Below are 26,989 nucleotides of genomic sequence, written 5' to 3' on the forward strand. Positions count from 1 at the left end.
TGTAGTTCATAGTTTTGCATGACCTTTGCTGTTGAAGGCCTGTACGAAGTCACCACGCTCCACCTGCTGACATTGTCTTGAGAAGTTCCCGGCGTTTGCGGTGCAGCTTAGCTTCTTTGTCCGCAACCACCACTGGATCGAGGTATTGGCGGCAGTATTCCTCGAAGAAAGCGGTACCGTTGGGGACTATCGGCTCCAGCATTACCGAACTATCAGCGCCTTGGTCGAGCCCTTCTTTGTCGGTTTGGCTTGTAGGTGCAGAAGTACCGAGGGTGTTAGAGATCGAGCTTTGTCCTAGTGAAGACTGCGGCGACAAGGCATCGGCATTTGAATTCCTTGCTCGTGGTGCTTGCTGCGCAGACGGCGGAAGCTCACCGGCCATTCTCAAGAACATACTCTCGAGGAGGTCCGAGGACCCACCTGAGGCTGTCACGATGGATGGTGGAGTTGCAGCAAAAGCACTATCAATATCGCTTGAGAGGAATAGCTGTTTGATATTCGACGTGGTCTACAGAAAGAAGAAGATTAACTATCGAGACAAGTGCATGAAGAGCAAAGAGGAACAGACGCACCATTTCTTCTTGGCGCTGCTGGAGCTCATTTTCGAAGAAGGGGAAATATGCCAGCAGAAGGTCACGCCAACGGTACAGGTCGATGCCTGCCTCCGCCGCTTCCATCGATGGCGTCGAGCTTGTAGCAACTCCAAGCACCTCTTGATTTCCGACGATGCTCATCGCAGCGCTATCCTCTGTTGAAGAAATGGGGTGCTGTGTAACGGGAGGTGAAGCTGCCGGTGCTGCCGACCAAACGCTACCGATGGCTTCTGCACTTCGGACATCGTACAGCATTACCATCCCACTGGAAAACTCGACGAGCACCACTGGAATATCTGCTGACACTCCGAGACTCGTCATAATCACAGTAGAGTGCGAAGGTGGTTGGCGCGTATTGGTGGACGAAGGCGGAGATACCACTCGCATGAGTGTGCTCTTGCCACGCTCTCGAACATCGAAAAAGTAGAGTCGTTGTTGTGACTTCGATAATGCGGCGATGTATCCGGCTGGAGAGAAGACAACGCTGCTGATCTTCGATGGCTTCGACTGGGTTGGCTCTGCTGGGGGCCCTGCGTCGTCAAATGGCGAGAGGAACGCGTAGTCGGTGTCTTGTAGCACGTCCCACACGACAAGTGTACCATCTTCGCACCCTACAGCCAGGTATTGCGTCGTGATGTCCTGTGCTGAAGCTGAGATCTTGGTCAAATGCTCCCATGACTTGGCTGGAGTCAAACCCAGTGGAGTGTTGCTAGTCTCATTTGACGGCAGCAAGAACTTCAGCACTTTGGGACCATAGCTTACTGCAACCGCGTAAGTGCTTGGTGGCGCTGGTGGTTGAGCGCCGCGCTGAGGCCGCAAAGTAACTGGTCTCACAAGAAAATGGACGACTAGGTCGCCTTCGTCGTCAGTAAAAGGGGAGCGCGATGCAGTGAGATCAGCTTGGAATGCTGGTGCCGAGAGTAACCGGGGCTGACGCTCAGCTTCTGTGCCTTGGATTGATTCGTCTTGCTGAAGGCAGTACAAGGCAACAATCGCCGAGCTGAAAGACGTGGCAGCGAGATACATGGAGTCTGGGGAGAGCACGATTGAGTCTATGGATGGTTCCAGGGAGACTCGCGTCGGCCTTACCACGGTAAGCAACTCCCAGGGAAGTTCTCGCGTGGAGATCTCAGTGTTACTTGGCGGCTGCATGGACTCGGGTCGAACCGCATAAACGTTCACACACTCACGCATTGTCGGGGCTGGAGGTTGGGCGTCTGGATTTGCCTCGGGGTCCACTAGCTCAAAAGTTGTGGTCTCTATGAGGTGAACCGCGAGACAGCAGCAGACACCGCCCTGCCTATCGTTCAAGAGCTGCAGAGCGCTAAGCTTTTTGATGACAAGGTGGACGGTGGTGGACATGCCTGGCCGTCTTTCTGGACTTTGAGTGTCTGCCGGAAGCTCGATAGCGAAATCACCAAGGACACGGACATCTCCGTTTGCTGTGCTCACAGCACGCAGCAACGGTCCGTTGATAGCCGAGCTTCCAGTTGCCGCGTTATTTATCCCAGCGAGGACGAGGGGCATCAGGCAATGAGACGCCAGTCCACCGATCTGTTGAGCGCTGCTGTCGAGTGGAATGTGCCAGGTCGGCTCGCAGCAGCGTCTTTGAGCGGCATCGTAGTCGTTTGTCTGTTGGTGGAGCTGGGTTTGTCCCCTGTCAGCTCCGTGGTTTGCCCCTGAGGATCCTACTAGTGCAGACCCTTCAGCTTTGAACCGGGCGCTTTCCGCCGTGATAATTTCCCAAGCTGCATCGAAGATGTGACGATCGAAAACCTTCTTGATGCGGCGGTACGGCTGTGGCAGCTGTGGAACGAGCAGATCAGGATTCGTGTGGTCGGCGGGAGCATTGAGAGCTACCCAGCGAAGGAACCTGGTTGCGGCTACTGCGCCATTTTGCTCTTGGAACCGCCGCAGCAGCAGACGGGTATCCGCTCGACCAAGATGTACACTGTTAGCGTCCAACACCTCGAAAAATACCCCGGGGGGTACGAAAACTCGTCGGGAACTGCTCACTTCCCCCAGTACTTCCTGCAGCACAGAGTGAGAAAGGATGCCACCGTAGTTGATGAAGGAAGCTGCTCTTGATAGCAACATCGGGTTCCATACCTTCCATGTTGCATCCCATTGCGCTTGGTCATGAACACACACTGCTCTGTGTAGGACGAAGTTGCCAAAAGGTCAGCTCCGCCTGCCGCTTGATTCAACCCGAAGCACAGAGTGTACGCACCGAATTCGATCCCGAAGGGACTGAAGCGCGTGGACGTGCTCTTCCTTCATCGCTGGAATGAACCGACGGAGCTGTCTAAACTCGACCGACCCTTTGTCGAAAGCGTGCACTGGAAGATCTCAAATTCACACTCAAGGTAAATTCATACAAGCAAATGCAAGATGGTCGGAGCCAAGGTCTTGCACAGTTGGGATGTCCTAGCTCATGCCGAAGTGAACATCGAGATGCGAAGCTGTGAGGCACCTCCGCTTTTAGATGGCAGCACGTCTGCCTGTCCTCATTTAGCGTGGCACCGAAAGTGCACATGCAGTTGAGCTCGACGAGGAGTTTTGAGGCCTTTGGTCTGGTGAATCTCTAGTACTTGGACGTATGATTCCTGCAGTGACGAAGACGCCGCCAAACTCGCGGCCGCATGCTTTCGGGCGGTCGTCTAATATTTGGCAGTACTTGGACCTCGTTCATGACCGCAACACGCTGCCGTCGGGTGAACAGACTCTGTCGACTTTCTCGGAGTCTTCAAATGACGACGACAGTGAGGAAGAGGAGTCATTGGCATCAACTAATGGTGGAGGTGACCACCGTCGAGGGAATGACGCGATGGAGCAAGGTAGAGGAGGTCATCGTGGTAGCCACGAAGGTAAGACGGGGTCACGAGGGTCGAAGGGCTCGATTGCAGATAACGACGGCAGCTTCAAGCAACATAGCAGAATTCCCAATAGGCTGTCTTCGCCAGCAATCGGGAGCTTACCAGATCTGCACCAGCCGGGGAGACTGCGTGAACAGCAAGGCAGTAGGAAAACGCTCGCGATATCTACCTCGTCGCCATCAGCACTGATAGGAGCAGGACTGCGGGTGGTTGGGGGCTCGAATTTCAACTCGGCTGAGATCATGAAGAGACTCAACGCACTAGGAACCTCCGTCTCAACTCCAGTACTTCCTCCAGCGTCTCCTACCAACCATGGCCACGCGAACGAAAACAGCGGCCCAAATCTACTTCAAAATGCGTTTCAAGCAGGTCAAGGAGGTGGATCAACGCAAGGAACAACAACTCCTATGACACTTGCAGCTCCTGGTGTATCAGGCCCCGCAGCAAACACGTCAGCGCCCGTAATTGCTGCTGCTGCAAATATTGTTCAACTATCCGACGCCGAAAAGCTTCGCAATGCTTTCAATTCACAGGCGTCACGATTATCATACGGCTGCAGCGTGGCACTGGAACTGTTTAATGGCCACTTGATGATGGTCGGTAGTCCTGATGGCCAGGTACGCGTGCAATCGTTGGAGAAACTGCAAATGCCACAGGTGAAAGGCTACAAGGACCGAGCGATTATCACTCTGTTAGACCTGGCGGATGTGCGAAGTGCGGGCTCGATACGTTATGGAGATTCTGTGTGGTTGCAGCTTAGCGTGGGCCCAGGGGATGTTTCGTGGGAGCAAGGTGGCGTTCTCGGTGCTAAAGTGCGCGAGGCTCCACAGCTCAAGGCTCTCGGTTTGCTGAACGACGACTCCATTCGCAACGACGTGCAAGCTCCTGCTTCTGTTGGATATCCAATCCCTGTCACCGCCTACCTCCCCAAGGTTTGTGGACATTCATATACTTTGACGCGGCAGCAGTGGTATATTAACATGGATACGTGTGTCTTGAACGCAGAGTCGAGATGATGGCGATATGCAAGTAGACGAGATTCAATCGCGTCTGCGAAACAAAAGCGCGAAGATGCTGGGCAAGTGGATCATTCGCTCCGCTGTATGTCAGCGTCGGAAGCAAAAAGATGTACGTTTCTCTCATGTTTTTGTCTGAAAAGTCTGTGAATGGGACTAACTGTAAGCTTTTTGGGCCTTAGAACTTTGTCTACAACAATGACGAGGTCTACCTCGAGCAGGATTGGTTTTACTTAGGGGCGGATTCCGATGCAGGGGTGGCAGTGCTCCGTCAGCTGCCACCCGCTATCGCAGGGAAGGATATCAATCCAGGCGAGTATGTTGTAGAGCGTCGTGGGGCCTGGAAACTACGACTATTGGACTCAAGCAGCGGTAGTGCTGGGCTTTCGTTGGCGCAGCAGCAAATGGAGCGCCTGCTTCTTCGAGCGAAGTCTCAGCTAAAGCAGTCTCAACGCATGCGATCCGGGCAGACCAAGGTCTACGGCCCGAATTTGCGTGGCGGAACAGGTTTTACAGCACAACTTCGATCGCAGGTGGCAGCGTCAACGCGTCAGACCGAAAGTCGCTACGCAGATCGCCAGGAGTGGCGCCTAAAGCGCATTGATCAACACATGAGTGAGAAAGCTCGGAGTATGAACGTGGCTATCGGGTTCGAGGATAGCACGGTACTCACAAGAAGAGGTAGCAGCCGACCGAATAGCGGCTTGAGTGCAAGCGAAAACAGCGCCAGACGTGAAAGTGGTGCCGTCGCGGTCTCAGAAAGACCGCAGAGAAGGGATTCTTTGCGCCGCAGCTCATCGGTGGACGTCATTGGAACGGGTAGAAGGCAGTCAAATGCCTCATCACCACGCGTCGACAAGAACGTCAACCAGGCGGAAAGGAACAGTGCAAAACCCTCTTCTGCACGGTCTACTACATCTCTGCCTGGCGCGTCGAGTAGCGTATCAAGCTGCGGGTTGTGTCATTCATCGTCCATCGGATACAACCTCTGCTGTCAGTTCCGCGATGTCATGCAGGTGCTAGAACAGGAGCGTCTTGTGGAAAACGTTGGCACGAGGAATGACCACAACGCCACTCTCGGTGAGACGACAGCCTTCGGTGCTGCTCCAGGCAGCAAGAGGACAGCTCGGGGCCGAGCGGGCCGTACTGCAAGGTCTGACGATGTAGTGGCCACAACGACTGTACCGTCAAATTTCCTCGGACGCGATGCTGGATCAAGAGACACCGTTCGTCGTGGAGCTGATGCAATGGCGGACACTAGGGGCACAACGCCTTTGATGGCACACAATGCGAGTCCCCAAGCGCAGCAGCTGAATGACCGAGTGCTGCAGCTCTTTGCGAAAGAGGACGCAGCGATGGTGGGGCTCATCAAGTACAAAGAGAAAGAGGCGCATCGTGCGATGTATGCGGACACGCAAGCTCGTGCTGGGTTGTCGCCTGTGGCGGCTCATTTCCGGGAACGGTTCAAGCACATTGGTATTTTCATGCAGATGCACAGACAGCAGCAACAAGCACAGCAGGATGGTATTGGAGGCCACTACCAGAAGCTGCACGCTGATCTCTACTCGGCCGGCAGTAGAGCGAGGGCTGCAGACGATTTTGACCCGGACTACGACTCGGAGGACGACTATGGAGATTCCGAGGGCTCCGTTGACGATCCCGACCAAGCTCTTGAACCCCAACAAGCGTCGAGTATGCCTCCTGAAGAACCAAGGAAGCAGAGTGATGAGAGCATTCCTCCCGACACAGAGCGGCTGTTTCCTACCACTGAGGAGTTGGAGCATCTTACGCCCGTGGACACTAAGGCCGCTTTGGTGCTGTATGTACAGAACCGTACTGCCATGGCGGAGATGCTCGATGGTTACGCAGAGCTGGTGGACACGCAGATGATCCCAACGCTCAAGAGCTCGCTGACTACTCGCAATCGCGGCGCGTTGGTCGAGGCGCTGGATTTCGTGGCTCGGTCATCCGAGTTCGTATGTGCTCGTCGCGTACAGGTTTTTGTGGCCAAGCTACTGCACGCAGTGGCAGAAAGCGATGTCGGAGACTTTACGAGCTTCCAGAAGGAGTTCGACGAGCTGGTGGTGGAACTGCAGGGCGCGGTCAACTTCATTAGGTTTTTCCTACAGACACGAGCGTCACGCCGCAAGGACAAGCACACGTGAATTGTGACGACAACTCGAATGACTTTGTACTTGATCTCCGACAGGCAGTGCAAATACCAGTACCTCATCGCTGTTAAATGGACATGTACCTTATCTCGAGTTCATGTGCGTTCTTCACTGCTGGGCGACCACCTTACCAGGGCACTATGAGAGGATATAGAGGTCGACTCGTCCGATGGAAGCAACTTTCTCCACTTGCCAGTGCAGCCAGCGACAGTTTGACGTGTCAATAGCAGCACCGCAATGCGCTGCAGAGTCGAAGGTTCCTGATGCAAGCGCGTCAAGTTTCGTCGCGGAAGCCTTACTACGACGCTTGTGCGCCAGAAACACGTGCAACTTCGTGGAGGATTCCTGCTCCCCGACTAAACTGTCGAGAGTAGCGAGAAAGGCTTCGTGTGCTGCCCAATGATACAACACATCAGCTGCAAACACGACACGAACGTCTGCTTCACGCAATTCTTTCAGCAGCGGTGCACCCCACTCCAGCGGAAGTACAGAAGAAGACGCTGGCGGGCCGTTTCGATCGAGGTTGGTCTGCAGTCGCTCTGTGCACTCGGGCTTCTCTGTGAAAATGGTCGTCCACCGCGTGTCTGAAGACAGGTGAGCCGTCAGCACAGCGGCAAACAACCCACAACCGGAACCCAGTTCGAGAATTGCCTGCTTTGTCTTGTTCCTAGTCAGCTTCTGCTGTAGAGGAGTGTTGATTCCCGCTCGAATCACTGCAAAACTCAACAGAATAGAGGCGTCCCAGACGTGAGACCCCATAGCGTCTCCGTAATTCTCCTCGATCACAAGAAGGCCGCGTTCCTTGTTGTCAAGTGCTGCTGCCGGACTTGTGGATAGCGAAGATCGAAACATGCGGTGGCAGCTTGTGCTTGTGGTGGCTGCGCGGTCTACTTGACTGGAGCTTGTCACTTGAAGGTCCACTCGCAGTGGCAGCACGAGAACTCGTTCGCTTAACCAGGAACTACCAACGCAGAAGGATCGCAGCTGACATCGAGAGTCCTTCGCGCTACTGGAGCTACTGCATGCTACGGGTGTCTGTTTTGACTGGATCATGATACTAACAGGAACCTCACTGCAAATATCTGCAGATGCTGTTGCGTTGTGCAAGGAGATCCAATAGACCCACTTGGCCTGCAGTTGGGTCGTGCCTTGAGACGTGAGTTCATCCTCGACCTTCAGAAGAATTTGATTGGTGTCTATAGGACTGCTCTTATGGTTGTTGGTGAACGCCGAGCCAGGAGTAGCGAGCGAAATGTCGATCCCTGAAGGCGGTGGAAGGTCCTTTGATATTGGTTGACCCATTTCATCAACGAGGTCTACCACCACGCGAAATCTTTGGCCAAGTTGGACTCGAATAGGTAACCCAAACCGGAGCCGGAGCCGTAGAATGTGCAGATCCCTGGGTAGTGCCTCTTGAAGTTTGTGCAGTTCCTCCTCATGGAACCGGAAAGGTGGCAAATCTGCCATTGCACTGGAGGCGTCTGCCGCCGGCGGTGTCTTCATCGTAAATCTAACGCCGACCGATCCAGATTCGGCTTTGGTGCGTCGGTTCAACTGCGGCTTTTGATCTTCGTCGGCTACGCGCGACAAGGAGATGGCGGCGACACCGCCAGTTCTACCGCTACCACTGCACCCGCGTAGAGCTCAGCAGCTTTTTCAAGAAATTCTGCTCACAGATGCAGGTTTGACCCCACATTTATCGGAGAAGTCGCTCCCACAACGTCTGCACGAGTTACAGGCTAGTATTAAACCATGTGAGGCACAACAAACTCGAAGCTCATGTCGTTATTTGCTGCCATTAGAGACTGAATTTGAGCGGCATCCAGGAGGCGAAGCGCGGGACCAGGTTCCAGCGTATTCGAGCGGCGACAGACTCGAGGCCACACGTCGAGACGGAAGCGGTAACGCTACAGCTCGCGAAGGACGGATCTACACTTGAAATTGCACCAGTGAACGTAGATAATAGAGTCGCCTCTGTTCGGTTGCTGGACATCAAGGAGCTCGTGTTGCATGCGACGCCAGCGCACAGCGTTTCACTTCAACTTGATGCGGACAACAATGTTGATGTGCTCGGTACAGTGGAGGCCACGGACGTGTTTGTCGCCCCTAGCGTCGAGTCTTTCAACCGCTGGATGGTAGCACTAACTTGTGGGGTCAACGCCTTCCAGCAGCAGAGCTCCGAACCTGCTTTTCCCGATTCCAAGGCCGCTGACCTGGTGTGGCAGGGCGTCCGCCTTCGCGTCTTCGAGTTGGCACAAGTCCTACCGCTGGCAACAGTTATCAAAAACGTCACAAATTCGCTCCCAGAGCAGGATCGACAGCTGAGCGAGACTCTCCGCCTCCGCTTGCAGTTTCTTCGCTGCGTTGATTAGCTACACAAACATTAACTTCAACAAAATAGAGCGTTATCCGCTCGCACTAGCGCCATGCTCAGCGACTGGACTGAGTCCTCCTCTGTCCTGCAGCTTCAGCGCCTCCACGAAGCGTTCATGCAGCAGGACGTGTCCAGCTCTGTCCTGCTTCTTCTTCATCCCGCTACCCTCTTTATAGTCCTGAGGAGCTCTCACTTCCTCCTCGTCCTGTAGGTCCTGCACGGTAGTCCCCACAACACGATGATCGTGGGCTAAGAACTGCCTCTGCAGGCGTCGCAGCTCCTGACGGCACAGGACGTGACCCTTTTGAAGCTCGTGCAGGGCCTGGTCGACCTGTTGGTCCTGGACCCTGCAAGTCCGAAAGCTCCGGTCCTGCTCGTCCATCCTGCGCTGCAGCAGCAGCAACTGGGTCTCCCAATTCGCTGAAAGTCTCTCGCTAGTCGCGTCCGGTGGTGCCTGCGCGTCGGCCGCGGCTTCGGCGGTGGCAGCCACTTCCCCCCACAGACTAGAGAGCTTCTGATTGGTCCTGCGGTGGCGCGCGTCGGCCTGGTCCTGTGCGTCCTGTATCTGCATCCTGAGCAAGGCCAGCTGGCTCTGAAGGTCCTGAACATCCGGATCTTTAGCATGTTGAAGCGCAGGATTCGGATTTTGCAGATTTGCAGCCAGCAACCGATGCAGACGCCGCAGCTCCTTGGCCAATAGCAGGAAGGAGCGGCGCACGACCTCCGGCACGTCGCGCCACGCCGCCTGGCCCTCCAGCAGCCCAGGACCGAACGCCATCCCCAGCAGGAGCTGCAGTCGAGCGCTCTCGAGACCGTCCATACTCCACAGGACGAGGAATATGTAGCCAACGCCACCGACTCCAGTTAAGTGCGACAGGAAGCGGTTTGGGGTGTATTTAAACTTTAATCTTTTATTAATAAGAAAACCTTTTACCACTTTTTTTAATAGTCGAAAACTATGCCCCCCCCTCTGGAGTATCAATGGAGCTTGCTTGGGTAAAACGTCACTTACTCGAAATATTTGTGGCCTTGGGTTAATTGGCAGCCTTATCCAGAACGTACCAAGGTTGGTAGCCGTGCGGTGCGATGATCACTCATTAAAAACGCGGCGAATTATCGCTAAAACCAAACTGAATTACGAAATAAAATCTTTTTTTCTTTGAAGATAGTTTGTAAAACCAACGATATCTACCAGCGTATGTGTTGTTTGGTTTTGGGAATGACACAGCGTGATGCACGGCATGCAGAGCTTTCGTTTGGTATGTATATTAGTTAGTAACGCCTACAAATAAGAATGTCAGTTCTGTCTAAGGAAAGTGGTTTTTTAAGATGTACTACTCTTTTCCATTACAAGAGCACGAAGCTTGAAATATGATGCGTTTAACTTTATTTTGTAACAAAAGATACTATAGTCTGTATCAAAACACGCGACTCGCTGCCGCCAGTAGTTTGGTATACTCAGTTGTCTATAGAGCTCAGTATTGGTGACGCAATGGTTGGTTGAGTGGCGCTAGAATGCCATCGCTGGCTGGAACATAGATTCTCAAACGTAATTTCGCCCATCCTCGCCCAAAGACCACCAATTACCATGGAAAAGTCAGCCCCCGCTAGCAAGATCAACCTAACTGGGCTTAGCGTCTGCAATTTTCACTATCGCACATACAGCGAGACACGATCCTGTACGACAAAATGTTCGACACTGTGCACGTAGACAAAAAACTATTTTACATCACTCAGGCTTCCTGCTCCTGCCTGACGAAGAGGCACCTGTTCGACGACTTCGCAGCAAGCGCTACATCACTAAGGTGATGTTCTTGGCTGCGGTTGGCCGTCCGCGTTTCGACCCCGTAACACAACAGGTCTTCGACGGAAAGCTGGGCATCTGGCCCTTCGCTGAGCGCGTGCCAGCCCAGCGATCCTTAGCGCCACATGAAGAAGGCGAAGCTAGAGCGGGAGGGACGACTCCCCTTATCAATCCGCTGTTGCTTCCGTACCGAGGAGATACTGACGGAATCAGCTGCTTTGTAGTCAGCAGTCCGATTGTTTAATCTAGTTTAATTTTCGTGCTCTTTTAATGAAACAACGATCAAGGTGGCTTCGTGCTCTTGTAATGGAATGGAGTAGTACTCCGTTTGCGTTTGCGTTGGGGGGGGGGGTATGCGTTTTCATGAATCCACAAGTAAACCTTTCAATTTGTGGTTCACGGTTTCGTAAATGAAGTCGTTCGTGTTGAAGTGAGGTCGCTGACTTCGAGGTAGCCGCTGATGCGCTGACGTCGGCAGCTGCGTCTGATCCGAGGATTGGCACCGTGGCCCAAGCCACCGCGCGGCTGAGAATGATCAAGATAGGCAGCACGGTGGATACAGAGATATAGGAAGAAGTGCAAGAATAATCTCACCCTCTCTTTTGCGTGGTGAACCTTATAGTGTTACCGTGCTGACGAACCTGGTGCGAGGATCAACTCTCAACAGGTCTTGAGCCCAATGACCACCACCAACGACGAAGGAGCTCGCGACGACACGAACACTCGTTACAGAGCACGAAAGGCTCGGTATGGTGGACGAGACTGAAGATGAGAGCACCGCTGTGACTCGCAAAAGGAGCCACAGCAACAACCCCGACGGCCGCGGAGCAGACGGAGGGGATAACGCGTCAGAACTACTGAATTTCATGTGTGGGTTAGCCGGGAGACTCGAGAAGATCGAGGAGTAGCAGTCAAGGCTAGACAAGAATAGCAGTGGCAACTGAGATGGCGTGCGCGCCAACGTGCTATCGACCCCACCTATGAATTCAAGTTCGCCTCGAATCTCGGGAGAGGAGCGACAATGCACATGGATTCCCTAGGTAGATCATCAGAGACGCCGTACACGGCGACCCCGCGAAGACCTGACGTCCCACCGTAGTACTTTGGACAGCAGCAGGGGTGACATTGCCGCATCTGCAGCTGCTGTACGCCGCTCAAGGCGCTCGGCCGCCTGCTATGCTGTCACAACACTAGGGAGGCCAAGGACAAGCTGGAGCATGCGGACACCCGGCGACCAACCAGAACACGGTGGCGCGGTACCCCAACGCCAGATAAAAGAAACTGGCGATCAGATCGTTCGACGGAAAGGAGTTGTATGTTAGACTGGGGTTTGGGTTCTTAGAGTGGGGCCGCAGGTTTGAGCAGCAAGTTACATTGCGCAATCTGCGCGCGATTTCGCGTGGCCTGAAGCCATCAAGGTGGACTTGCTGGTCCGGTACAGCCGATAGGTATGAGCATAAGTAAGTAGAATCCTGGTGAGGACAACTGTCTACTCTGCAGTACGTGATGGAGAGAATGCTGGAGACGTTTATCACGCCAGCCCAAGCGATGAAGCTATTCACTGCACTGAAGAAGCCGAGAACATGGCCGGAGCATTTCATGTATTTGGTGTCCATATTGGAGGATTGCGGTGGAAGTGCAGATTACCTTGTTTTGAACAATATCGTGCAGTACGCGTCAGCAGACTTGCGTACCGTGTTGATGGCGATGGTCGACAACATGAGGAACGACTACCTGCAGCAAGCCGAGGAACTTGCCCACTTTGCTCTGGTGTGGGAGTTGGAGCCGATGAAATACAAATACCTAGGCAAGGAGGTTGTCGCAGCAGTGAGCGAGCGACGCGAAGAAACGCGGCGTTGCCACGAGTGCAACCAAGTCGGGCACCTTCGGTCGGCCTGTCCAGAGATCGGCCGAGGTCGACAACGTGAGCCGGACCTGGCGCTTGCTGTGAATGAGTAGTCGACCGAGGCCGACGACGTGTGGATACTTGGCAGTGGGTCAAGCAGGCATTTAGTGAACAACGAGGTATGGATTGATGAAGTCGAGTCGTGCTTGCAGCTCAACGGGGACCCGTTGAACGTGACCAAGAAAGGAACTCTGACTCTGCGAGTGACAGAGGGCGGGGTCCCGGACTCGGTGAAGTTGACGGATGTGTACTACGCCACGATCGTGGTACACAACCTTATCTCATGCGCACGTTAGGTGCGAAGGGATACGTGCTGACGTATCATATTTGCAGCGCCAGAACGGAGATGGTCACAGCGAATGGAGATGTGGTGAACAGGCTGGGCCTAAAACGAGCCAGCAGAAACTCTCGTTTGGCTACCGATGAAGAAAACCAACTCGCCGACGTACCTTCTTATTTTGTATAAGTGTTAGGTATATTGTGTTACTGTTCCCTACGGGAATGAACCTTAATAGCCATTCTATCTAGGTGCTAGTTAGCCTGGACAGTGTCGCCGCTCGCCTCCCCTCCCACGAACGTATCTCCTTCGCACCGTTTGTGCTCCGCCACTGTTGGAGATGTTTTTCTGCAAGACATGTATCGGCGCGCCATTGCCTAAGCTCCAGCTCGATTTAGACCTCAGCTGCATTCCGCCTGGCCCACTGCCTTATGTCTCCTTCTACATATCTCGAGATACCATTCAGCACCTCATTCTGTCCAGCCACCGCTGTGTCCAGTGCCACCATCGTGCTCCGTCCAGTATCCATAGCGTGGTTGGCCGCCCAGTCCGCCATTTTATTATGGCTCCTGTAGTGGTATGTCCAGCTGGTGACTTCACAGACACCCGCTAGTCTCCTGGACTCCCGGTACCAATACCGCAGCTTCGTCTACTTTGGAGGTCGCCGTTCACGAAGCATTCGTATGAGCATTTGGCTACATGAACCCTCGTCCACTGCAGCTCCACTGCCCTCCTCAGCAGCCTGTGTAGCCCAATAAATTCAGCGACGTTGGTGGTGGTAGTATGGTGGCCTAGGGCCGTCGCTGTTGCCCACACTGATCGCTCCATTCTCGTGTTAGGATCTGCCACAACGAAAACGCTGCCGCTTCCCCCTGGACCGAGATTGCCACGAGACCCACCATCGAAAAAGCGACACACACGAACTCATCCTCCCCCGCCATTGTTGCAGTATTCGCTCTACTACCTCTATGTTGGGCTTCGATTCCCTGGTCAGAGGACACAACCCCAATCTGTAGCGTTTGTACGCCTTAGTCGCCGCCCGCTTGGTTCTCCGTACGGCCGCTTGCAGCGTTCTTGTAGGCCTTTCGTCTTCGCGCACACGATTCACGTTCCACCGCCAAATCCCCGTGACCATCACCGCGCAGCCTACTGCCCACATTTCGTTGGCCACGTCTCCGAGGCAGTCCCATGGATCAAGTTTTTCTCTTATTCCCCACTGCACTAACCATTTCGGCAAGCGCCTCAGTCTGAGCTGAAAAATGCTGCTCACCCTTTCTGCATCGTTTTTCATGCAGCCCGTCTCGTGGTGGGTAGTGAGGTTCCACCCCTTCCAACAAGCAATCCCAGTACTTCACTGCATCCGAACACTGCCACATCAGATGGAGCACCCCTCTAATTGTGCTTTGCCGACATGTCGCTGCTGCGCACCGGAAACCCAGTTCCATCCCTGCCCACAGTCGGAGCCGATTTGCTTTCAGCTTCACCAGGTTCTGCGCTTGGTACGCTGAGACCCCTTGTAGAACGTGCACCGTTTTCCATTCCAAACGTTCCAGCGCTCCTGCGATTCCTGCGTGAGCCTTCCTCCATTGACACTTGATTTTTGTGTTCGCTACCTCTAGCCTTGCCGCTCCTGCTTTCCGTATGAGCTCCTTGTATCGTTTCCTTGTCTGGGTCCACCGCCGTCGCTCTGTCCATAGTACCGTCACTCGCGTGAGCCTCGGGTGTGGAGTCAACCAGAGTTGCTGAGTCCGAATCTGTTGCACCTTTACCACAGCACTTGCCACTGACTACCCCCGCCTCACCCATTGGAAGGTAGTGTAAGTCGATTCCCACGAGTGCGTTATGTAACTCGGGTCTGTCGTGTCTACGTCGAATCTATGATGCTTGTCCTTGAGAGAGTGGTGCACCACCATCAGCCCTTCTTCCGTCACTTTAAAGAATAGCTCCGGAAAGTTGGCCAACACGCTGTAGCACATTTCCTGGAAGAGAGCTGCCATCCCGCTTTCCAATGGCAGAATCAGTCCATTCGGCCGAAACGACACAGCGCCAATTGTGTAATGGGTCTGCTTAGACCCACTACTTAAGCTTACACGTGTGCGCACGTGTAGGAGGAAGCGTAGGAGTTATTTACTTAAGTTCAGTATACTTGTATCCACAAGTATACTTAAACCAAGATAAATGAACCAAACGAAAGCTTTGGTGGTAAATGAGAACTGTATTGATTGTAAATGGGGTTTCCTCCTAAAACTGATATTTCTAATGAGAGGTTCTGCCATTGGATGGCTGGCAGAACCCCTATCTATTGAATGACTCTCATTGGTAGAAAGGTGTTACTTTCTACCAGTCATATGCCTTTTGCTATGAATGTGGACCACCCTGTGGTGGTCACCTGAATGTGTGCCTTAGTGCATGTTGCACTAAGGTAGGAGGTGAACCGAATGTGTAGCCCCGCTACACCATCCCCCCGTTAGGATTTGACGTGCCGGTCTCGACACGTCAATCCGTATTTTCTTCGGGAGAACACGTGCTCATTCCCAATGAGCACGCCAACGACGTGTTCGTCCAAGACGCCGGCCGCTTCGGCAACAGCAAGTGCTGTCGTCGCCTCCAAGGCGACGACGGCCGCTGCCTCAGCCACGACCGCTACTGGCATCGCCTCGACGGCGATGCCGACAAGCGCGGCAACAGAGAGTCGCCTCTCTGTTGCTGGATACCACTCGAGATGGCATGAGAAACATGCCATCCGAAACAAGACAGGCAAGATCATTGCTGTGGGCATCTACTCTCCGGGTGGAGAGGGAGTTCCCCTCGACTACGGAAGCGAAGTCGAGGAGGGGGAACTCGAAGGAGACAAGGACATCTTGTCTCCGGGCCACACTGACCCCAATGTGGGTCTGCGTCGTCCACGCGAGGACGACCCGAACGCTTCGAGCTCGAAGCGTTCGCGCAGCGGCAGTGGAACACCGCTCGCTGCCGCTGGAGCCTTAACGACTCCGCGGGATGGAGATGACTCTGCTCCATCCGCTGTTGTTGCGGCCTCGCACACTGAGCCAGTGCGCGAGCCGTGGATGCCGTCTCAGTCTGAGATCGGCAGCCGATTCGGTGCGACCGCGCCACCGAATCTGTACGCGCTGTACTCGTGCAACGCCATCGTTGACGATGACGTCGCGAAGCGAGTACACTTTGATCCGTTAACGAATCAAAGGCGCGACTACTACATCGGGCTCTTCCATGAGCTCCGATGGTTTGCGAGCAAGAAGACTTCTCGCAGAAGCAAAGTGCCCGAGTGGCAGGCACTTTGTCAAAGTTGGAGTGCCTTTGTTGAAAACTTCAACAAGAACCCCGCTGGCTATCGTGACCGGATTAGCCAGGCGCGGGAGCGCTACGAGAAGTTCTCGAAGCGTGGTAAACTTGAACGACTGCACCATGGTGCAGTCGGTATTGGACTTCCTTGCGCAGTGCCTTACGACACTGCTTGTGAGTACTGCTACCCCGGAGCAGTACGCATCACCGAGCGGGACGTCAACGGGTACACGTCCATGTGTGTACCTGACGACCTCAAGACCCTGCGCGCCAGTTTTCAGGCGCAGGCGTCTTCTAGTGCTGCGGATATTCGCAGCACTTATTCGAGTGCTGTAGGCGACTACAGCGCTCGCCCAAGTTTTACGCCCTTCGGCGGAGGTGGCGGTGGCGGCCTTCGTACGCCGTCACCATTTCCGGAATGTCCTCCATCAGGACATTCCGTGATTCCCACGTATCGTGTTGGGGAGGAAATCCTCTCCAACGAATACGAAAATGAACCGGACCTCGGGTCTGGTTCCGATGACCAACAATTCGCTGGACGATCCAGCGAGTTGCCCCGCGTGCGTCTCGCAACGGGGGTGGGGGGGGGGGGGCGGGAAGACGCCCCGGGTTTGGTCAACCAAACCTTGAGTCTCGCTTGGAGGCTGTTGAGCGTCTCCAAGCGTCGCAGTTCGCTGCTCTGCGTCAGGAGCTGAGCTTGTTGAAGGCTCAGCTCGCGGAGGTTGCGCAGACGACCTCGAACGTAAAGGTCGAGGTCGGGACGAGACTCTCTGGCGTCTCGAAGCGCGTCGCCGCGCTCGAGAGCGCTTTGGCGAGTCACTAGACGTAGGTGACTCGTGCTGCACGTACGGCTTCAGTCGCCCAACGTAAAACGTTGGGTGCAGGCGCATGCTGGACGGTATGTCCAGTATGTACGCGTTGCCATGCTTCGCCAACACGGTGAATGGCCCAATGAAGCGCGGAGCAAGCTTGCTTGCTCCGAAATCGGAAACTGCATGTTTAGCTAGGTTCTGCGTAGCTAACAGAACTAATGAACCCATTTTAAATTCATTTGTGTTTCCTCTGCCGGTGTTATCGGCATTCAGCTTCTGTCGATCGACAGAAGCTGCTATTGCATCTTGGACAAACCGAATTACGGCTTGTCGGCGCTGGACAAAGTCCATTGCATCCGAGCTGAACCCCTGGTTCAGTTCGTGCTCCTTGTTCGCAGCAGGCCCGGCCTGCGCGTGATGTCCGTTGTGGTTTAAAGTGTCTACGCCCGTCGTAGACACTGCGTTGTCGACGCCATGACTGCGCGCAGTACGTGCGCGAGTCGTCACAGCTGATACATTGCTTGTATCAGCGTGCTTATCCGGTTGTTTTGAATTAACCGGATATCCTCCCCCACTTAAGGAAGGAGCTACCGCACCGAGTACGCTCGGTACGCGTGGGTGCCTCATGGCATTCACGTAGAACGGTGTGTGTCCTGTCGAGACATGCACCGAGTTGTTGATGGCGAACTCCGCCATCGGCAAGCAGTCGCTCCATTGATGGAACGAGTGCGCGTAGCTCTTCATGGTGTCAACCAGCACGCGGTTGACACGCTCTGTTTGTCCGTCGGTCTGCGGGTGATCCGCAGTCGACATGGACAACTGCGTCCCAAGAAGTGTAAACACTTCTTGCCAGAATCGCGCTGTAAAGCGCGGATCCCGATCCGACACGATGTCGAGTGGCATACCATGGTGTCTAAACACCAGGTCAACAAACAGACATGCCGTCTGTTTGGCTGTCACCTCGGCTGGTACTGCAGCAAGATGCACCATCTTGCTGAAGCGGTCAACAAAGACCACAATACCAGTCCTCCGCTTGTTGTCTTGCGGAAGACCAAAAACAAATTCCATTGAAATGGACTGCCAGCACTCCGACGGAGTCGGTAGTGATTGAAGCGGAGCCTGCGAATTGGGCGCAGGCTTCACGCGCTGGCATACCTCGCAAGCACGAACGTACTTGCGTACCCACTTGTACTGGTGACTCCAATAGAAGTCACGCGTGAGAAGCAAATATGTCTTCTCACGGCCAGGATGTCCCGATGTCGGGGCATCGTGGTACTCATACGTGATCTTGAGCTTCAGCTCATGATCATCCGGCACGACAATGCGATCTGCGTTGTCGTCGACTGCGCTGTAAAGCAGCAGACCATTGTGTACACGATAACGGTGTACACGGGCACGAAGGTGTTTGGCCAGCTTCTGACGAGACTTGTCAGAAGGTGTGGAGAAGTACTCCACCAATTGCTTCGCATCCGCATCATGTGCGTATGCGGCCTTCACTTCGTCCAGCAAGGATGACGAGGGTGTAGTCGTCCTGACGACGCCAACTGCGTTGGCGTCGGCCTCTTGCACCGCATAATCTGGTCGACGCGAAAGCGCGTCGGCCACGACATTCAACCTTCCAGGTTTGTACTCAACCTGGAAGTTGTATTCAGCAAAGAATGACAGCCACCGTGCCATTCTTTGTGATATGTGCGGCGACTTGATCGCCGTACGCAACGATGCGTGGTCGGTGTAGACCACGAATGGTCTACTCCCAAGTAGATACACTCGAAACTTTGCGAGTGCATACTTCATGGCAAGGAGTTCCTTGTCATGTACCGGGTAATTGCGCTCAGCTGGCTTCAGCTGACGCGATTGGTAGTAAACCACACGATCACGACCTTCGTGATCGAGTTGCATCAGTGCGCATCCGATCGCGAAATCGGATGCATCGCACACAACGTGGAATGGGCGATCGTGGTCGGCCACCGCCAAGATCGGCGCCTCAGTCAAGACCTGCTTGACTGCTTCGAAGGCCTGCTGACAATCAGCAGTCCATTCCCATGCAGCCTCTTTCTTTAAGAGCTGCGACAGCGGGCGAATCTTGCCCGCGTAGTTGCTCACGTACTTGCACAAGTACGTGGCGAGTCCAAGGAACTGCCGCAGTTCCTTTACATTTGAAGGCGTAGGCCATTCATTGATCACTCTGACCTTTCCTGGGTCAGGGCGTACGCCGTTCTTCCCCACGAGACACCCAAGTACGGGTATCTCGGTCGCCCCGAAGATACACTTCTTCAGGTTCGCGTAGAGCTTGTGCTTTCGCATGAGCTCAAGCAACTTGCGGAGATGCTCTGTATGCATCTCCACATCCGATTTCCCATTCACAGCCCGGCTGTGAATGAACACGTCGTCGAAATAGCTCGGTGCGAAGTCGCGCACCGAGCGCAACAAGTGCGTGACGCACCTGTTGAACGTCGCTGGGGCGTTCTTCAGCTGAGGCGAGGCGGGTGAACGCCTTTATCGTCCAGGGTGTATAGCGCACGCGCGCCAGAAGACTCGGCCGATCAGGAAGCTTAAACTTCGTCTTTCGGAAAGCCCAATGGGGTCAGACTACCTCCAAAAGTACGGGACTTCCGGAAGTAGCTTGGCGTGTGACCTTGTGTAATCCCTATAGGTGTCGTTTGTCTTCGGAAGACCGGACTCCACCTGATGAGTTGTTCCTACACAATCAAAATGAATACAAGAATACAGAGTGCGTACGTTCACTTCTCGACGCAATTAGTACAGCTGGGGTTAGACCACTAGCAAAGCCTTCCCAGATGACCAAATAATACAGAGAGTTATACACAATATACAGCTGCTACTTATTCTTTTGGACCCTTGAGCAGTGGGTCCGTACATCAGTCTACTTGTGTTTCACCTGGAAGACTGGTCACTTCCAGATGCACCCTTGTTGCGCACCACTTCCAGTAAGGAGGATTTATAACTCCTTCCAGAAGATAACTTTCAGATATATCCAAAAGGAAAACCACTTCCGGATCACTCAATATACAGTCCTATCACACAGCAGTCTATTCGATCAAATTCCGGGGGGTGACTACTAACAACCTCCTGAAACGGCAATTACTATGAAATGGGGGGTCTAGAGGACACACTCCCAACTGAAATATGAAATAGGACAGATCACGTACGAATGCGCGTCACTCGGTCACCGCCTAATTTGGTCTTGAGCCTTTCGGAGAGTTCCACGGCGGTCTTCGCGATCACGACGCGTCCAAACGCAGGCTGGGTGAACCCGGGTCCCCGGAAATACACGGCGGCTTGTCCGGCGTTATCCCAGCGTGCTTCCAGGCCAACTGATAAGGGCCCTGGAAAACACTTGCGCCCTTGGTGGCAAAACGAACTCTCTGTTATTTTTAGTCTCTGCTAGAAGTCTTCTGTCAAGGTCTCTGCTGGAAGTCTTCCACATGCACATTTGTCTTGGTTTCACTATAGGGTTCCTTTGGCGTAATCAGCATCCGAGAGGCTGACACATCCTGGTCGCAAGCCGGCTCTTCGTGCATAACATATCCGGCTGGTCGTCTTGGTCGGTCGCTAATATATTGGGCTTTGTATACTGGAAAATCGGAAAGGTCTTGGTGGGTATAAATCAGGGGCGTCTGGTCAGCCTCCGCACCCACAACGTCTGGGTCATCTGCGAGTCACATCAGGAAGGAACTTTCGGAAGGCACACGTGACTTCCGGAAGTAACTCGACATTGGGAGGACTTCTGGAAGTCACTTGGTCTCAGTATGCTGTGGGAACTTGTACCAGTTCTCCGTTCGTCCTCGTTCTTCCCTGTCGCGCGCACTTCTGGACCAATCATCACCGCGAGTGCTTCCATGGGAAATGGGAAACGACGCTCGGACATTTTACGTCCAGTCGCCACGTGTCACAGCCCCTGCGGCATCACGAGCCACTCCCAGAGCATGCCGCTCGGAGTGCTAACCGCCGTGAGAGGGATATCACTCTCACGCATGAGGATCTGATAGAACCCGTCTCTCAGATCCAGAGTACTGAAGATAGTACTCGAGGTCATCGAATCGATGATCACATCTTTTCGAGGTATCGGCGTCTGCGCCGGTACCGTCGCATCGTTCAGCTTGTTGTACGCATGAACGATGCGCCACCCGCCCTGTGGTTTCTTCACACAGAACGTAGGCGCGCTGTGCGGGGACTTCGATTCCCGCACTTGTCCTGCATTGCGACGACTTTCAAAGAAGTCGTCGATTGCCTTGACTTGCTCACGCGGCAGTGGCCACTGTCGCGTGACGCAGTACTTCGTTCCCGGCACGAGATCAATCTCGTGCTGAACACCCTTATCCTGCGGTAACTCCGCAGGAATGTCGTCCGGGAGTACATCCTTGTACTCACGCAAGACCTTGTAAAAGGGGCTCGCCTTGAGCGAGTCCCAGCCTTGCTCGTCGAAGCGTTCCTTCTTCGACTTCGCGCTGAGGGCGTCCGCGCCCTCAGAGGTGAGCTGATTCAGCTCTTCTGCTTCACACGTCATCCTCTCGACGTCCGAGAGGATGCAGATCTGCTCGATGCGTCCATCGTGCAGTTCGCGAGCGAAACGCTTCCAGCTTGTGACTGGGAGCGACATCAACTCCGACGCTAACGTCGGAGGATTATCCAGCCTCATCTTCTTGTATTGGAGACCAATACTTGTACGCGTCAAGACACTCAGTGCCTCGACGGTTGTCTCCAACTCCTGTGTCTGCCCGGCAGACACTGCTTGTAGCGTCTCGGTCCCTGACCGAGACTTGCGCAGCTTTTCTCGCTTGCGCCGTTCACTTCTCGTGCGGAGCCCGGCTCCGCGAGTTTCTTCTTGTCCAGGCCCGGCCGTGGACAGTTGTTTCTTGTATTCGCCGGCGGGTTTTACCCGCGGGCGCACGCGTTCAAGCCCGGCTTGATCGCGCATCGCTTCGTCGTGCAGCCCGGCTGCACGCGAGCTCGCAAGCATTTCCGGTGCGGGACGTTTGCAACCGTCCGCACTGCTTGCAGCGTCGGCTCCCAGAGCCGACGCGTCTTCTTTACCTCTACGCCTAACGGCGGAGTGTCTTTCGACCAATTGTGTGTCGACATTACCTGTCGACACTACCGCGTCGCCCCGGACGCTTCGAGACCCTCTCGAATCGGATTGAACCAGGCCCTGCTGATTCGTTTCACATCTTCTTCCAACGACTCTCGCAGTCGTTGGCGTTCGCTTCGGGTGATCGGAGACAGCCGCATTCCGCGCTGTCTCTGATGGAGGGCCGCATGCACCACGTGGTGCATGTGCTGCGCCGACAGGGCCATCGCTCTCTGTCGCGCTGCTGCTGCTCCCGAAGCGCACGATCGTGCGCTTCGTCCAGTCGATCACCGGATCATGCCGTGCAAGCCACGGCATGCCCAACACCATATCGAACTTATCGTCCAGTTCCAGGACGATAAGCTCGTCGACGAACTCCTTCTCTTGATAAGAGAAGCGTACGCGTACGATACGCTTCTCGGTTCTAACAACGACACCCGTTGCTAGCCTCACTTCCAATAGACTTCGAGGTGTTTCCACCTCCTCGAAGTCAAGCCTTGGAAGGCTCTGCAGTCGAACAAAGTTGTTCGACGCACCACAGTCCACTAGAGCACGAAGAGACTTCTCTCTCTTCGAGCTTACCTTCAGGATGACAAGGTTCGGCTTGTCATCTTGCTTCTTGCAGTGAGATTGACTCTCACTGGGGGCAGCGATCTTCATTGCAGCGTGTCCGATGTCGACACGCTCGATCGCATCACCAGCAGGGCGCCCCGCGCCTGCTGGTCCCTTTAGTTTTTTGATTGCCCGTGACGATACCCAGTATCGCCACGACGGCTCCTCGCCGCGTGCACAGGTGCTGTGCACTCGCGGGCATAGTGACCGATGTTTCCGCAGCGGAAACAACGCACATTCGTTGATCCACGACGCTGCTGGGAACCAGCAGCGGTCGCACTCGAGAGGTCCATTGGTTCGGGACCTCCCGACGGCCTTGCCACCGGTCGTGGCATCAGCCGTGGGGCGTTCACATGCAGTTTAGCCTGCCGCAGGCTAAACTCTTCTTGCATTGCAAGCGCAATTGCAGCCTCGAGAGTATTTGGATACTCTCGGAAGAGATAGGTCTTCACAGGCCCATCTCTAAGGCCCTTCATGAACGTGACGACCTTTGTCGCCTCGTCAATCGGGTTGGTCACGATGTTCGAGACCAGGTACCGTGCTCTTTGGGCGTAAGCATGCACGTCATGCTTGCCCTGTTGCAGATCGAGGAACTCCGCCCTCGATCGGAACTCGTTCTGCGGGGGCTCAAACGCTTGTTTGAGCTCCTCCTTGAAATCCTCGTACGTGCTAAAGCACGTAGGATCTGTGAGTCGGCGTCCGTACGCCCAACTCCTCGCTCGTCCGCCAAGACATGACATGGCGAACGCAACCTTCGACAACGGGTCGACGATACGTCGAGCCGTAATGGCAGTGTCGACCTCGACAAGCCAACGGAGGAGAGGCTCGCCCTCTCTTCCAACGTAGCTGCTTACGTGGAGTTTCAATGACTCCACGCGCGGTGTGGCCGATGGCGACACCGAAGTTCGAGCAGCGGTTTCACGCTGTTCCTTCACGATGAAACCCAGAGCAACACCGTGTTGCTCCGTCGGTGATAGCGTTCGCAACATCGTTGCTACCGCCGCTTCCCCAATGACTGTTGACAGTCGTTGGAGGGCCTCCCACTCTGGTTCCGACAGGTGGGGGCAGTCTGCACGCGCAACATGCGTTGCAGACGTGTTTGGGCTACCCACGGACATGTTACTGTCCGAGGGCAGGTTCTCAGCCCCGCGTTCGTATTCCATACGAACGTGTTAGTCGGTCGTTGGACGGACTACAAAGTGCTACCAGGTGTAATGGGTCTGCTTAGACCCACTACTTAAGCTTACACGTGTGCGCACGTGTAGGAGGAAGCGTAGGAGTTATTTACTTAAGTTCAGTATACTTGTATCCACAAGTATACTTAAACCAAGATAAATGAACCAAACGAAAGCTTTGGTGGTAAATGAGAACTGTATTGATTGTAAATGGGGTTTCCTCCTAAAACTGATATTTCTAATGAGAGGTTCTGCCATTGGATGGCTGGCAGAACCCCTATCTATTGAATGACTCTCATTGGTAGAAAGGTGTTACTTTCTACCAGTCATATGCCTTTTGCTATGAATGTGGACCACCCTGTGGTGGTCACCTGAATGTGTGCCTTAGTGCATGTTGCACTAAGGTAGGAGGTGAACCGAATGTGTAGCCCCGCTACAAATTGCCTGTGGCTCTACCTGCATCAAGCCTCCCACTCGCTTGGCCGCCTCGGGCGCAACAAGTCTCCGGTAGCAACCTCACTGACACCTCTCGCCTTGTGCGTCCCACATCATCAGTGAACGCAACAATGTACTCTGTGTCGCCATGTGTTGGAAAGCCCCCCTCACTTATTATCTCTCCTTTTTTATTCGTCTCATCTTCTCCTCCACCGATCCAGTGCAGGTGAAGGTCAGTCCTTCCACCGACCACCGCGTTCTCACTTCGTTGCTGCGCTTGATCTCCTTCCGCAGTTCCTGGACTGCCTGAGGGTTGTAGTTTCCTCCCGCCTGTGGGCCTGCAAATAAATAAGCCGTCCATGGGCTGGGATAGTCACTTCCTCCTCGCAGGTAGAGCGGTCACACGCTGGGACTGGGCCACGGTCTCTTGAAGGCTGCAATATCAAGACGAGGGTGTCAATTTTCTCTTCAAGAGCTTTCATCGAGGTTTCGACAGTCTTCAGACGCTTTTGAATTGAGCTGTCGGATGATGCCTTGAAAGGACAGCAGCGTTTCGTATCCGCCCCATATACGTCGTTGGATACCCTGAATGGACTTCACAATCTGGTGATGAACTTTGAATCACATTCTGATTGACGTATATTGACGAAATATGTCGATGTGACTGGCCCTGCAATCCGGTTTTGCATATTTTATTGAATCAGACAAAGGGAAGTTGCTTCCGACACCGTTTCAATACAAACCTCAAGTAGGTCGGAAGCATCTTCAAATTTCTATGGTTTGCAAAGCAATTTGGTCAGGGTTAGGTGAATCCTTACAAACACAAGATTCTTTTATAAACCTAACCCTTCGTTTTTGCGAATGTAAGTGCTACTTCTTGGCACGTTAATTTCTTGAACCGCGTTGGACAAGATTCCCCGGAGGATTTGCAGCGTTGAGACGCATTCTTGTTTTTTTACATCTCATTCCATGCCATGTTGAAGCTAACTCGTCTTCTCCACGTTCGACATGGACCATTGCTCAGTGCAAAAGATCATTATTTGCTGTAGTAGATCGAGGAAGCAGAATTGTGAATTTCTGGTACGAAATGTCCCCGCCGGATCGCCACAACTCCTTCCAAGAGCGGCGTCCTCGCCGTTCTTCACCGTTCTGCTCCATGAGGCGACTGAACAATGTTGGTTATTGAAAAGGCAGCGCATTCGGCTTATTTTTTTTATATTCAGAGTTGGTTTCGCGCTGTTTTAAAGTAGAAAACCCCGTTGGAAGCCGATCTCACTGGTGATAGCTGCCTTTCTTTTAAATGAGTGCGTCATTTATACTTGCAGTGTTCATTTACGTTTTGGTTAGTGATGTGTCCCGAATTCCGACAGTACCAGTAACGTTAGCAGGATTCTGTTACCCAGCCTACGCCCAAAAACCATTTACTAGGGCTTAACCCTATAAAACCGAACTATACGTGGCCATGGTTGGACCTGGACTTACGTCCGCGAGCAGTGCGTATTTCGCAGGCATTCTTTCAGCTTGAGCGCGGAAGTTGCCTTCACCCCCTCCTTTTGGATCGTTTATCAGAGTATTCTGGTGCCTTCGCTTTATCGCCTAATTCAACAGGACAAACTATTGATATTCGGTTTTCACAATAACTGGTGTTGGTTCAGTGAATACGACTACAAGTTCTGGTGGTTGACGATCGCTGCCATGACTTTTTGAGTCCAGTCGGCGAGTTCTTGGTGCGAGTGGGCCAGTCTCTCGAGTTGCTGGGATCGGATCTCCAGCAGCCGCAGGATCTCGTCCTGCCTCGGGAATTCTTCGTCTTCAGCTGGTGGAGAAGACGCGCTTTGTGACGTCGAGGAGATCGTCTGTGGGGACAACGAAACTGGTTCAGGAGACAGCGGGGCTTCAACCTGCGGAGACGCTGGAGGAGACGAAGATGCCTCCGTCGTCTTTCTCCTCTTAGGAGACGTCTCGCCCCCCACCTTCTCTGCGTCTTGCACCATGGCCTCCTCCGCTGCTCTATTGAGAGTGCTCCTAGCTGATTGTGACGTCGCCACCGTCGTGCTCTGGCTGAAACACTCGGCCATCATCAGGTGCAGCTGCGCCGCGCTGCTGTCCTGCCACTGCTTGCGCAGCTTCGTGAGCTGGTCGCTGCACGTGACGGCGTCCGCCTGCAGGCCCAGAGATTCGTTCTCGTTGATCGCAGTCGCCACGATGCCCCAAGCCTCGTGCACGTCCGCCACCGTCTGTGCCTCGTCGAACAGCCCGCGCAGCTTCCGGAAGCGCAGCCGCAGCAGCTCCCGACTCGCGCCCGCGCTCCACACCGCCTCCTGCCGCAAGCGCTTCGCCGGGCGGTGGATATTCGCCGCGTCGTCCTTCGCCATGAGCGCTCTTCAGATGGTCCACCTGAATTTTGGACCAATATCCACCGTTACAGTCACAACGTTCCGCCCTTAACCAACTACTGGAACACCTCTCACTTCCAGCACCTCTATAATCGTATCTTCGCAAAATCACAGTCAACGCCCTTTCTTCTTGTCAGATATGATCCCCTT

At 54.0% G+C, this 26,989-nt stretch overlaps 6 protein-coding genes across 6 annotated transcripts; 2 read left to right on the forward strand and 4 right to left on the reverse strand.

Moving 5' to 3' along the window:
- Nucleotides 1-49: 49 nt before the first annotated feature.
- On the reverse strand, nt 50-1,619 carry KRP23_9393 (uncharacterized protein; the record flags this gene model as incomplete). Its single annotated transcript, XM_067894943.1, has 2 exons — nt 50-508; nt 573-1,619. The coding sequence occupies 2 exons, from the start codon at nt 1,617-1,619 to the stop codon at nt 50-52; spliced, it is 1,506 nt and encodes a 501-aa protein (XP_067742571.1).
- Nucleotides 1,620-3,192: 1,573 nt separating this feature from the next.
- On the forward strand, nt 3,193-6,650 carry KRP23_9394 (uncharacterized protein; the record flags this gene model as incomplete). Its single annotated transcript, XM_067894944.1, has 3 exons — nt 3,193-4,401; nt 4,475-4,597; nt 4,668-6,650. 3 exons carry the CDS (start codon nt 3,193-3,195, stop codon nt 6,648-6,650), a joined length of 3,315 nt encoding a protein of 1,104 aa, XP_067742572.1.
- Nucleotides 6,651-6,794: 144 nt separating this feature from the next.
- Nucleotides 6,795-8,123, reverse strand: KRP23_9395 (UPF0665 family protein C23C4.06c; the record flags this gene model as incomplete). The annotated part of the gene is made up of 1 exon (XM_067894945.1): nt 6,795-8,123. One exon carries the CDS (start codon nt 8,121-8,123, stop codon nt 6,795-6,797), a length of 1,329 nt encoding a protein of 442 aa, XP_067742573.1.
- Nucleotides 8,124-8,250: 127 nt separating this feature from the next.
- KRP23_9396 (uncharacterized protein) lies at nt 8,251-9,028 on the forward strand (the record flags this gene model as incomplete). The annotated part of the gene is made up of 2 exons (XM_067894946.1): nt 8,251-8,394; nt 8,459-9,028. 2 exons carry the CDS (start codon nt 8,251-8,253, stop codon nt 9,026-9,028), a joined length of 714 nt encoding a protein of 237 aa, XP_067742574.1.
- A 33-nt stretch (nt 9,029-9,061) lies between these two features.
- Nucleotides 9,062-9,850, reverse strand: KRP23_9397 (uncharacterized protein; the record flags this gene model as incomplete). Its single annotated transcript, XM_067894947.1, has 1 exon — nt 9,062-9,850. One exon carries the CDS (start codon nt 9,848-9,850, stop codon nt 9,062-9,064), a length of 789 nt encoding a protein of 262 aa, XP_067742575.1.
- A 16,257-nt stretch (nt 9,851-26,107) lies between these two features.
- KRP23_9398 (uncharacterized protein) lies at nt 26,108-26,818 on the reverse strand (the record flags this gene model as incomplete). The annotated part of the gene is made up of 1 exon (XM_067894948.1): nt 26,108-26,818. One exon carries the CDS (start codon nt 26,816-26,818, stop codon nt 26,108-26,110), a length of 711 nt encoding a protein of 236 aa, XP_067742576.1.
- Between the last annotated feature and the right edge of the window lie 171 nt (nt 26,819-26,989).

The sequence above is a fragment of the Phytophthora ramorum genome (assembly GCF_020800215.1).
Source record: "Phytophthora ramorum isolate Pr-102 chromosome Unknown Phyram_PR-102_s0008, whole genome shotgun sequence".
NCBI classification, from domain to species: Eukaryota; Oomycota; class Peronosporomycetes; order Peronosporales; family Peronosporaceae; genus Phytophthora; species Phytophthora ramorum.